The sequence below is a fragment of the Drosophila virilis genome, chromosome 2 (assembly GCF_030788295.1).
Source record: "Drosophila virilis strain 15010-1051.87 chromosome 2, Dvir_AGI_RSII-ME, whole genome shotgun sequence".
Classification (NCBI taxonomy): domain Eukaryota; kingdom Metazoa; phylum Arthropoda; class Insecta; order Diptera; family Drosophilidae; genus Drosophila; species Drosophila virilis.
The window spans coordinates 22,374,881-22,387,236 of record NC_091544.1 but is presented as its reverse complement, the minus strand read 5'-3'; the positions used below and the strand labels follow the sequence as shown (position 1 = coordinate 22,387,236).

Genomic DNA, 12,356 nt, shown 5'->3' with positions numbered 1-12,356 from the left:
AGAACTGAAGCAGGAGAGAAATCTTAGCGCGCATCGTTGCATTTCGCATGAAATTAATTACTTTTGGCACTTTTCATTGAGCAAACATTTCTTCGGTTTAGTTTGTTACGTTTCCTCGAGTTATTTTTTTTCTTTTGCGCTTGTTGTTTCATTCAGCGCCCCAAAATGAAAAATCGTTGTAGAAATTAATTACGCGCCCAACGCACACAACAGCCGTAGCAAACAGCAAATAGCAAGCAGCCACCAGAATCCAACAACCAGCAACTGCGGTTTGGAGCCACAGGAAAAGAAAAGACAGCACAAAAAACAAATCATCATTGGCGCACTTCAAACGCCCGCCAAAAAGTCTAAGCATTCGACTCTTCAGTCATTCATTCATTCGCTTCATTTATCGACCAAGCAACCATCCATCCATCCATCCATCCATCCATTCGTTCGTTCGTGCAGTCCATGAAACTATCTATTCATCTGCTTGTTGGTCGGCGTTTTCAATGCCAAACGCGAACGCAGGCTAATTAAAGTGGTGTCCACCCACCGACAAATGCCCAACATATCCCAGTCGCAGCTGGTCAAGTTGGTCAATTCGCTAGTTCCTCGTTCGACTCCGCACACCAGTCCGACAGATGTCTCTCTGTCTGTCAGCGCCTAGCACAACTCTCGACTTGATGGCAACAGCGGCGCTTTTGTTGCAGCTCAAAACTCAAAATTCAAAACGTTGGGACCTCTTTCAATTTGCACATTTTATGAGATTTTTGTGGCTTTTTACACATAGCATCTACCACAACTTTACTTCCCATCTGCGGTACAATAGTTCAGCGTTCACCTGGTTGAGTCACCTTCCATATGTTCTAGGAATAATCAAAATATTTTGAACATTGTCCAGGATATATTGCGGATCTGTAGAGCCCAACAATACTATTTATAAAAATTTGTGTTATGAGAAGATCGAGCGAAGCAAAAGAAATAACAATATATACAAAACTGTTTGTCCTGACTGACTGATTCCATGGACATCAAACTCAATTTCAAATAACTTGGGACGTTGAACTCAACATAGTATGAGTAGATTTTATTTGCCACATGCGGAAAATGTGTGAAAGGTGATATATGTATTTGACTGCCGCCATATACACTTTTTTAATGTGTTATTATTACATTTATTATTTATTTTTCGAAGCATTTTTTTGGTAGGTCAACTCGGTCTTCCACCAAATTATATATATTCCATAAAAAAGGGTATAAATAAATTATAGTTGTAAAACGACGCAATGCTCAGTCTCGAATGGAGTATATAAGGATATAAGTAAAACTGCAATACAATTATTTACAATTTGAAATGATATTTTCTTTTCATCACATTCTAAAATGAATTTAGAATCAGTAAATAGTGAAGGCCTAAAATACCCGAGCATAGGCTGATACCCTGTAGCACTTAACGACTGAGCGTCCGTCGCCTCACATATTTATTAAGACTTAAAAACCCACTTGCATTCTGCCCCACCCTTTCTCTTTTTGCCTTTCTATCCAGTTGCCTGGGGGAGCTGTTTAAAAAGACCGCAAGCATAAAAAAACCTTGGTAATAATTATATTTTAGTTTTATGGCCTGCAAAAGTGACCGTCCCACCAAAAATGGTTAAGTGTCCGGCCTGAAGCTCCGGCCGTGTGCCATAAAACACAAACTGTTGCATAAATGACACCTAGACGGGATTGCGGCCCGGCGGCTTGCCAGAGCCCAGTGCAGCCGGTGAGCAGATCCGACTTGTTTCGAGAGTTTATTAAAAGCGCTTTCCGTTTGCTGACCAATGTTGGCTGAGGGCTGCAGTAGGAGGAGGACGGCGAATAATTCAAACAAATTGACAGCCGCACATTACGCAATGGAAACTGCAGCGCTGCACTTTTGCAATGGCTGCCACCAAAATGTGTTGCGAATGCGAATCCAAACCCAGAACTGCTGCTGGTGGACACAAGGAGCTAGGGGAGAGTGTGCAGAGACAAATCTAATTGCCGAATGCAGTCGATGCCAGAGTGCAAAATCATGTCAACAGCAATTTTCCATTGTTAACTGTGCCGGCAACACCGTGAGATAGAAGAGGAGAGATGAGGGCTCTGAGAACGAGAGCTCGTTTCAGCTTGACTTGAACGGGGGCAGGGGGTAAGTGCAGCAATGTAAGTGCGTATACTTGATTATGGTTTTATTAGCACAGGGTTGTCCTTGCTGTCGCTGTCGTTGTCGCTGCCTCTGGCATTTCTTTGGCTAATTTCGTAGAAAATCCTTGGCACTTAAATTTGAAAACTAAGTAAATCCAATGGCAGCCCACCCCCTTAGTGGCGCGGTGACTCTGCCAGCACCAGCACAGATTGCCACGTACAACTTAATGCGGTCTAAGTGCAATAATATTACTTCACTTCATTTATTTTGCGCAAAAATATAACAAAGATGTGACAGTCAAGAAGAAGAAGAAGCAGGAGAAGACGACGAAGACGAGCGCATACACAAGGAAGCTGATGCTGGAGCTGAGCACGCAATAATGATGATGTCATTGTCAATGGTAGCAGCAACAGCAACAACAACAACAACAACAACAACAACAACAACTGGAAAATTGTCAATGTTGCGACGACAACAAAGCAAAGCGAACCAGATCTGAGGAGCGCAGAGCAGAGCTGAGCAGATGTAACTGAATTAAGCATTAAGTGCGGATATATAAACAACCCTACCGAAAACTGTATGCGTGGGCCGGAGACAAGCCGGGCAAGCAGATGGAGGGGCTGCGAGCAAAGTCCGTCTTAAAAACGGAAGGAAGCATAAAATAAAATGCAGCAGCAATAGCAGCAGCAACAACATCATCATCATCATCATCATGATCATCATCGTTGTAATCATCAGCAGTAACAACAATGCACTATTGCTTCTTTCAGCCGATGGTCTTGTTCACTATCTCTTGCTCCCTCTCGCTCTCCCTCTTTCTACTGTGCTATTTGTGCATCTCTCTCGCTCTCTAGGCGACCGAAAATATGCACAGATTTTAAGAAATTATTGCGACTTTTATAATTTTGCCAACACAAAACAAATTTGTTGACATGCGCAAAGTATTTGCCTCACAGCTCAGACATTTGCAATCGTTATAAAATTTGTTGTGCTGCAACATATTCCACAGGCCCTCAACTCAATATACTGTGTGTAATTGTATTGTGTATGTGCAGGAATTGTGTGTGTATTGTACTAGATATATCTGCAATATCTAAACAAATGCAGATGCATTCTTACAGAACTGTCGTTTGCGTCATGTTTTGGTTCTCAATTGAATTTACTTGGTTGTATTTTTGCTGGCTGCCAAACGGAATAGGGGCGTCAGTGGGCGTGGCCACTGTCTCGTAACTTTTGTATGAATTCCTTGAACGATTTTATGTGTGCGTCGAAAATCCTGGCCAAAAGTCAACTGGCAAACAGCAAACATTTTTGATTGCAGTCAAATGCATTAAAATTAATTGCGAACCTTCGACAAACAATTGAGAACTAGATATATATATATGTATATATTTGTGAATTGAACATGATAAATTATAATTACTTACGCTGCTGTTCAATCCCTCAAATATTCTTATGGCTGGCTACGTTGAAGACTTTTTCAATTTCTTCATTTTGAATACATCTAAGTTGGGTACACAAATTTAATAAAAGCTCGTCTAAGCTTTGCATTGAATAAATAGGTACTTTGCTGCTTTCCTTAAAGTAACTCATTTATCACCAATTTGAATTCACACAATCGACTCAAGTCTACGGGCACTGTGAAGAGACCACTTGAGAATCTGAAGTACACCATAATCTGATCGTTTAATCTGCATTGGAAATCATTATACCCATTAAAGTCAAGCAGACAGGGCTTCCCAAATAACAGTAGAATGAGAGCCCGCAGCCACGGATGCCGCATAAGCAGCCTCCCATACTCATATATAGATGTATGTGTGTTGGTGTAGTCGGTTAGTCGCATGTATGGACCATAATTTATGCCCGGCGATTGTTTTGAGCACATTCGCACACTTCACAATCTGTTCGAGTTACATTTTTATTGACAAATTGCGTTGATTTTTGCTGGCGGCATCCAGGCATGAGGGTTGTGCCCCGCTGTCTGCTCCCTGTTCCCTGCTCCCTGATCGCTGGTGTCTGCTCCCTGCTCCCTACTCCCTGATCCAGTCCGCTGGCTGCGTCAATGGCACTTCAAACTGCAAACGACCGGAACTAGCAATTGTCATTTTTGTGAGTGCCTCCCGCACGGCAACGCGCATCGACAGCTCGACAATCAAGCAAACAAATTCAATTATGTAAATTTAGACATCAACAGATACAGATACAGATACAGATACAGATACAGATACACCGACGTGCTTGCATGCGTACGAATTGATGCCATCTAGATGCGAATATAGACGTTGTGCTTATATACAAATTATGTCAGGAATGCTGTCGCTCATAACCACTGCATATATGGGGCAAGTGCACACACCAGATGAAAGTGTAAAGCAAATCGAGGCAAAAGTCAAATCCAACTGCCATATCGCATGTGCCACAACAAATTTATACATGTGCTATATTGCGGCTATTACAGCTGCCGTTAGCCCACGCAGCGACGTTGATAGTACTAAATTTTTCATTGTATCAATTGTCAAAACAAAGTTTTGGATTGTCGCTACATTGTCCAAGTCGACGGTTCCACACGGAGCTGCCTCCTTCCTCCACAGTAGACAACGACGCGAACGCTGACGACGGCAACGGCTACGGCTACGGCTACGGCCATGGTGTTACTTTCAATTGAACTTAATTAAATTTGTAAGTGAATCTAGTGCGGGCTGATGGCGACGGCCACGATTGCCACTTGGCATTCGCGCACTTTCCCCACTTTACTGGGGCACTGCATTTCACGAGACGACACAAGAGCTAACATTGGGGAACTTCACTTGGAAACTGGGACTGGGACTGGGACTGTGACTGAGGCATACACGAATCGCATCGCATGCTCTGCAAAGTCTTTGTCTGGAGCGACAATTTACATAATTTAAGTCATTTAAATTATCCGAAAACATTTCAATTTATGCTGTAACTTGCACCCACTGCCACTAGCAAACCCACTCCCAAATTCTGTCCAATCCGACAACAATTTGGTTTTGAGTCCGACTCCAACTCTGATTCTAACTCCGTCTCCTTTTCGCATTGCCATTGTGGCCGCTGAATAGTCGCAGTCTTCCATTGTTATCGTCGTCGTCTGAATGATTTTGCGATTATGTAAAGTGCATTAATGAGCCTCGGACTGAGCTCGAATCCATAGCTCGAGGCAATCCCAATGAGTGGATGGATGGCTTGTCAGCTTTGCCATGAATAGGCTTCATATCACATTACAAAAGACAATAGACAATGCTCCAAACAGAATTTTGGCACTGCTGACAGAAATTGAGCTAAACAAATTAGCCAAGCTGATTGGGTATAAATTTCATTCCGGCCACAAAGAAGTTCTATTGTGGGCGGAATTATGCAATTGCAGATACAACTGAATGACTGAATGAATGCCCTACGCCTTGATTGCATATTCAGGATTTTTTATTAAGTTTAAAAACCCAGCATTGGATAAAAAAGGAGCGTGGCTTGTACTTCTTAAGTCGATTCGGGTACTTTAATTTGCTGCACGAACTCAATGGCACATGAACATTTAATATAATAAAATCAAAGTCATTTCTAAATACAAGTATTTTCTTACAAGCCTGCCAGTGAATATACAAAGTAAATTAGTTAAGCTCCGGACTTGAACTTTTAAAGTGTAGCTTTCATAAATATGTTAAATAAGTTCAAGAATCAAATGTATTAAAGAAACGTAAATAAGTAAATTACTAAATAATATTAGCTTGCATTGTGTTTGCATTGCATTTACTTGTGCTTTAATCTGGGAATTATTGGGCCCAGTGCTGTGCTGATCCTATTTAAGCACCTGCTGATGCCCTCGCTGTAAAAACAAGACCTATGCACATACACTTGCCTAGACGTCGCACGCCCTTGTCTCTATGTGTGTTGGGCTATGACGATGATGATGCCATAAAGGAGATAAACCCGTCGCATAAAATGGTGTCACATATGCGCAACATTAATCTGCTTTGAAATTATAAAAGTGGAGTGTACGCAGCGTCGCTGAAAAAATTATGAAATTAAAATAACAACCACCACGAACAGACCAGGCCAAGGGCTGAAGCCTTCGTCTGCAACTCCGACTGTGACTGCCACTGTGCCAGGGTACTTCGTTGAGGGCAACGCCAAACGGGGCTCTCCCTCTCTCTCTATCTCTCAAATCATATTCATATGCAAAGCAAGAGCAACAGTAACAACAACAACACAATGACAAAAAGTAATGATGCCAACACCAAGCCTGACATTATAACAAGAGCAACAATAGCAACAACAACAACAACAACAACAACAACGGAACAGGAGGTAGCATCAGCAGGCGACAGGCGGCAACAATAACGAGGGAATTACGAGCATCAAAATGCGCAATGAAAATAAATTAAAGTTTCAGAAACAACAAGCTCAAAGGAGTCCACAGCACAGCACATCACACAGCGGCAGATTACCTCTAAATGAGTGGGAAGGGGGGCGGGCGAAGGCAAACTGCAATTGCCACAAGTGTACAACATGAAGAGCTTTGTGTAGGTGGACAGCGCGACAAAGAAAAACTTTGAAACTTTGGAAAATACGTAAGAAATTTGCATAAAATTGACAGCGGAAATTTTGTTAGCCACCGCATAATGGCCACTTGGAGCAGCTGTAAACAGCTCGTAAAAGTAATTACAGCTGTGGCGGACCGAGGGGCGAGCCTAACTAAAAGGCAGAGGTGTTGGTGTCACAAATGAGCGGGCCGCTGACTGTCTAATGTGTTGAATGTGTGTGTGCCACTAATTATAGGCAACTTAAACGCAACTAATTTTCACACTTGGAAAATGATTAAAACTCCATTTGTGTGTGTTCGTGTGTGTATGTCTGTCTGTGTATTTGTGTGTATATTGTATATGCCACAGCGCTCAGCGCAGCGTGCAGCTTAAGCAACCAGCTCAGCACCTTGGCTAATTAATATTAATTGAATTTGTTGGTCAAGCGTGTGTGTGTGTGTCTGTGTGTGTGTGCCTGGGTGCGTGGCAATCCGCACAGCTGTTGTGCCATTCAATTGGAATTGGAATTGGAATTGGAATTAGCAGCGGCTGCCAAATAGAAAAGAAAGAAGACGAGAAGTGCATGTACTTCACACCAACTGATGACCAACTAATGCCTACTCCAACACCGTCTGCAGGTCACGAAACGGGAGCGGAAGCAGCGCCGATGAAGCGTGTGCCCCGTTCGCCAGGAAAGTTCCAGCCAATTATAGTTCAATTATATTGTTGGCCGGGAAGGTGAGCGAGATATATTGGCAGTGCATAGGTCGAGCTCTGGCTGGGGTCAGTTGTGATCGGGATCGGGGCATAGTCACACAGTTGCCCAGCTGACACTTGGCAGTTGGCAAAGTGAGAGCGTGCACCCACATCAGTTGTCAGTTGCAAAGCGCTTTGAGTACAAAGAGTTCCCATATATATATCTCCCTTTTGACACATATAAATATATATGGACAGACGAGATTAGGTTTTCATAATCTTTTATTTCATAATTTATTACAATTGAAAATTATGTTCAATATTTCTTTCTCATATTTCTTTTGCATGGTTTTTAGTTTGCTCTCTCTTCAAGTTGTTGTTCTATTTGCCTTTCAATATGCTCTTATCTTAGGGGCTCTGATTTTTATTTCTTTACATAGAAGCTTCAATTAATTTATTAAGTTAATGATAATTTTGTTTTCAATATAATTAAGTATAATTTTTATATTTAATTATTTTTATGCTTTCGTTTGCTTTCCATTTAATCCTAAAAATTTAGTTAAAGTTAGTTTTTACACGCACAAACATTTATTTTATTATAAATATATTAATTTGCATATTTACTGTTGCTTTCTTTTATTTTTGCATATTTTTTTTCAACTATAGAGTTAGCTTTCCCTCCTGTTCTAACTCCTGTCCAGTGCACACTCTCTATCTCTCGCTCGATCGCTCTCTCTCTCTCTCTCTCTCTCTCTCTCTCTCTCTCTCTCTCTCTCTCTCTCTCTCTCTCTCTCTCTCTCTCTCTCTTTCTCTTAGATTGTGTGTTTACCTTTCTCTGTCTTCTTTTGCTCTTCTATAGGTTCCATGCTGTCGCGTGGGTAAGTCGAAGTTGTATAATTTGTTTGTGCACTTTTTAGTCTATGTTCAGTGTTGCATTTGGTTGCGTTTTTACCAACTAGCATTCCACACATTTTAATTATATTTTCTGATTTTCTGTTTATGTTTAATCATGCATGCGTTTATAATTAATGCAATGTTTTTGCGCTATTTACAAAATATTTTCAATGAGAGGTTATCAAAAATGTACAATATTTATTAAATATATGTATGTAAATATAATCATCGTAATAAATGTTGCTGTCGTCCTTAATAATCATATTAAATATTTACGGCGTATACATTAAAGTTTCGAGAAAAATCACATTTTAATTTAAATTCTGATACGAAAAAGTTGAAACATAAAAAGCATTAAAATTATTCCATATACAATATGTATTATTTATAATTGCTGTTAGCTTTTACTTCCTTCTTTTTTTTATTAAATTTTTTTTGTTTTTTGTTTAACCTTCCGTCTTTATTCTATGTAACGCTTATCAACACTGACACATAACGGGCACTTTCAAAATGCCAAGCAAGCGGTCACCACATACAAAATAATTGAGTTTCTAACTTACTTTTATCTAGATTCATAGATTCATATTTGCAACATCGTTTAGCGGTTTCAATGTACAAGCTTTTAATTGTGATGCGAATTTCTTGAGTAGCTGTTAACATGTTGGCACGAAGGAGAAATACGTGTACTCAATACGTACTTGGGAAATATAATGTGCGCCATTTAGATTTTTATATCTCAGATTTATCTTTAAGACTGCTTTTGAACCGGAATGACCCAAAATGAAACATAGTTCAAGATTCCCAACTTATTTATCCGAACTGCACTGCATTTCTCTCTCTCTCTCTCTCTCTCCCTCTTTCTCTACTTGGTATCTCTCAACATGTTAACATCTAGCATCTTATCTGGTGTTTGCGTTAGTGCTCTATTTCAATTCAACTGACTTTTGGTTCCTTTTGCTTATGCCATACATTTCTATAATAGTTATGCCTTTGTTTTTCTAAAATTAATAATAATATATCTAGTAATTTATAGTTTATATATGTATATATATAGACTCGTATACTTCATTCGCTTATTCCATGCTTTGGTTTTTATTTAAGGCGTTCTGTACAATTTGCGTTTAATCTTTTCTCAAGTCAATGGTTGTGTTGATTATTTAACTACCATTAAGTCTAATATATTACTATCAATGCATAGATCGTATAATTTTGTAGTTTTTAGTGAAAATTTGCATTTTGTTTTATATCCATTTTTTTAAATACGGCTTGCGAAAAAACATTTGCCTTTAGCAATTTGTAAATAATTTTTTTGTAGTTTTTCGTTCGTGCAAAACAATAGCATAATTTTTAATGGGATATTCTTCAAGAAGTTCGTATACGTTTGAGTGATTGTTTCAATTGTAGCTATATATAGGTAGTGTCTGGTAAATAAATCAGAAGTTACCACGAGAAAGAAGCTCACAATCTTATATTTAATTACAAACAGATAAATTATTTCTGCATCTTCCATACACTTGTTTTTATCTTGAGCTTAAAAAAGGTACTCACTTTTTTACACTTGACTAACATGGAAAGTAATCCGAAAAAAATACAACACCTAAATTTCAGTTTGTTTCTCTTTTCATTTACGTATATTCGTTACGTTAGTTTTTACAATTTTAAAAACGATGTAAATTCAATTTAAACGCACTTGTGCTTGCTGAATTCAGTTCCAATGTATAAAATTAAAGATTATATCGCAAATAATTCTGAATAAATTCTGTGTGTGGATGTATTTGTGTGTGCGTATGTGTGGGTGAGTGCTTGTACATGCTTTTAAGCAAAATAATTCCAACGACTTATTTCTCTTTGACAATCAATGCTCTGCAGTAGATACCCCTAACAATTCTTGGAAATATTCGAATAGATTCTATAAAGAGGCCGCTGAAAAGAAATTAACAAATCAAAACTAAAATCAAATAAAAACACCAGAAAATGTATTTTTGCAATTATTTTTCATATATGCATTTTACTCTTATTTTCATCATTTAATCATCATTCGTACAATGCGCTTGTTTTCACTTTTGTTTTGTTTTAAAATTAAATCATTAGTTAAGTAAATGTAATAATAATGATAATAGTAACTAAATATAACGCATACAAATTAAAATACATAAATAAAAGTACAATTTAAAATTATTCATAATTTATTATTTATATCTGCATCTGTATGTGTATGTGTATGTGTATGTGTATGTTAATGTATATGTTTAAGTATGTGTTTTATACTTGTATGCATATTATGGTTTAAGTGTGTGTACTTCATAATATATGTATATGTACGTGTGTGTATGTGATCGGTATATTCATATTCAAACATGTGATTTCATTTTCTTGGAAATAATACTACAAATACACACAAAAAAGAACAAAAATTTTAAACAAACTCCATTCAAAAGAGTATATATATTAATATATGTGTGTGTGATTTTTTCAAAATTAAATTCAATTTCTTTTTTTTTCTCTTTTCTTAAGTTTTGCAACGCGTAAAATTAGAAAACAATTCAATTTATTTAAATTAGAGTGCTAAACCTAAGATATACATACATAAGCATATACATAAGTAAGTAGTAGGTATTTTATGTTTTAATTATGTTTAATTAGTTATCGTTCTGTTTATATGTACATTTGTATGTATCCGTACAAACAAAGGTATAAACTATAAAAAAACATAAGCGTTTACTATAACTGACTTGTTAAAAGTACAAATAAAAATAAACTAAGCTCTAACAAAGAATTTTATGTATGTGATATTTTCGTTTTTTTTTTTCTATTTTTACCGTTTCTTCTTTCTTGTTTTCGACTTGTTAATTAAATAATTGTACGCAGCTTGGGATCCGTTTCAATATATCTCTTTGTTTTTCGTTTTGCTCAGGGGTATGCTGCTAGTGAGCGGGGCATTTCGTTATTCAAATTAAAACCTAGTTGATACACCAAATCATATTTATTGCTTTAGCTTCAATTTTAAATTCTATTTCGTTTTGGGTTGCGCCTAAATTCATTCTTTGAAATATTTGCATTTGCATTTGCCTTTTGTAGCTTTTTGAAAGTAATAATTTGCATAAAGGATATATAATTAGCAAGCTTGTGTGTGTTTATGTGTGTGTGTACGTGTGTGTGTGCAGGTGTTTGTTGGTTCTGATTCGTTTATTTAACTTAGAGCTAAGCGTTTCATTTTGTTTATGCATAAATATCTTTCTCTTTTTTTGTTGCTTGTTGTATTTGTTATTTATGTTTAAAGTATACACAAGAAGTTTCTCTTAAAATTGTTATTTGTTGTTGTTGTTGCTGCTGCTGCTGCTGCTGCTGCTGCTGTTGATGTTGATGTTGGTGATTCTGTTGTTGTGCCTGCCTTTCGATTAGCTAATATCTTATGTTTTTGTTTGTTTTGCTTTTGTATTTAAGATTTTACTACAGAATTACTTTGCTCTATTACTTGACTGATATTGCCACTCGGTATTGTAAGTTACACGGTTTAAAGGTCCTGGCCACTCTCGTTTCGTCCTGATCGGCTCCTCTGCTCTGTTTTAGTATGTAGTAGTAAGTTTAAGCTATGATTTTGGCTTTGTCGCTATCAGCGTGCTGCTCAACATCCGCTTGCGGGTACGCACTCGCCTTTGCCATCGCCATCGCCATCGCCTTCCACTTCCGCTTCCGCTTGGGCATCAGTTTCAGTGTCAGTGAGAGCTTCGACTCCAGTTAAGGCTTCCGCATTTGGCCCGTGCTCGTTGCTTGCGCTGGATTACAAGTGCTGTCCGTAGTATTCAGCGGGCGGGTAGTGCGGGTAGCCTTGATGGAAGCCTGGATCGCCGGGCGGACGATGCATCATGTGCGCCTGGCTGTCCATCATGTAGCCCATGGCATCGTGACCATAACCGGAGGGACCTGGATGCGGTGTATAAACTGTTGAGAGTTGCATGGGCAGAACAAAAGAAAAAAATGCACATAATTAGAAATCGCGTTCGAAATTAGACAAAGCTCCTAATTGGGTTTTCTTTGCTCTGCGCCATTTCATAGTTATGGATATTTTTTTAATT

At 38.3% G+C, this 12,356-nt stretch overlaps 1 protein-coding gene across 3 annotated transcripts in view; it reads right to left on the bottom strand.

Moving 5' to 3' along the window:
• Nucleotides 1-10,257: 10,257 nt before the first annotated feature.
• Nucleotides 10,258-12,356, bottom strand: part of hth (Meis homeobox homothorax) — a 121,429-nt gene continuing 119,330 nt past the window's right edge. For 2 of the 3 annotated variants that reach the window (XM_015171771.3, XM_032433037.2), the window contains one exon: nucleotides 10,258-12,222. In XM_015171771.3, coding sequence (XP_015027257.1) covers nucleotides 12,062-12,222 — 161 coding nt within the window. In that variant the 3' untranslated portion in view covers nucleotides 10,258-12,061. The remainder of the gene's footprint in view (nucleotides 12,223-12,356) is intronic. The other variant, XM_015171770.3, reaches the window with a different exon arrangement.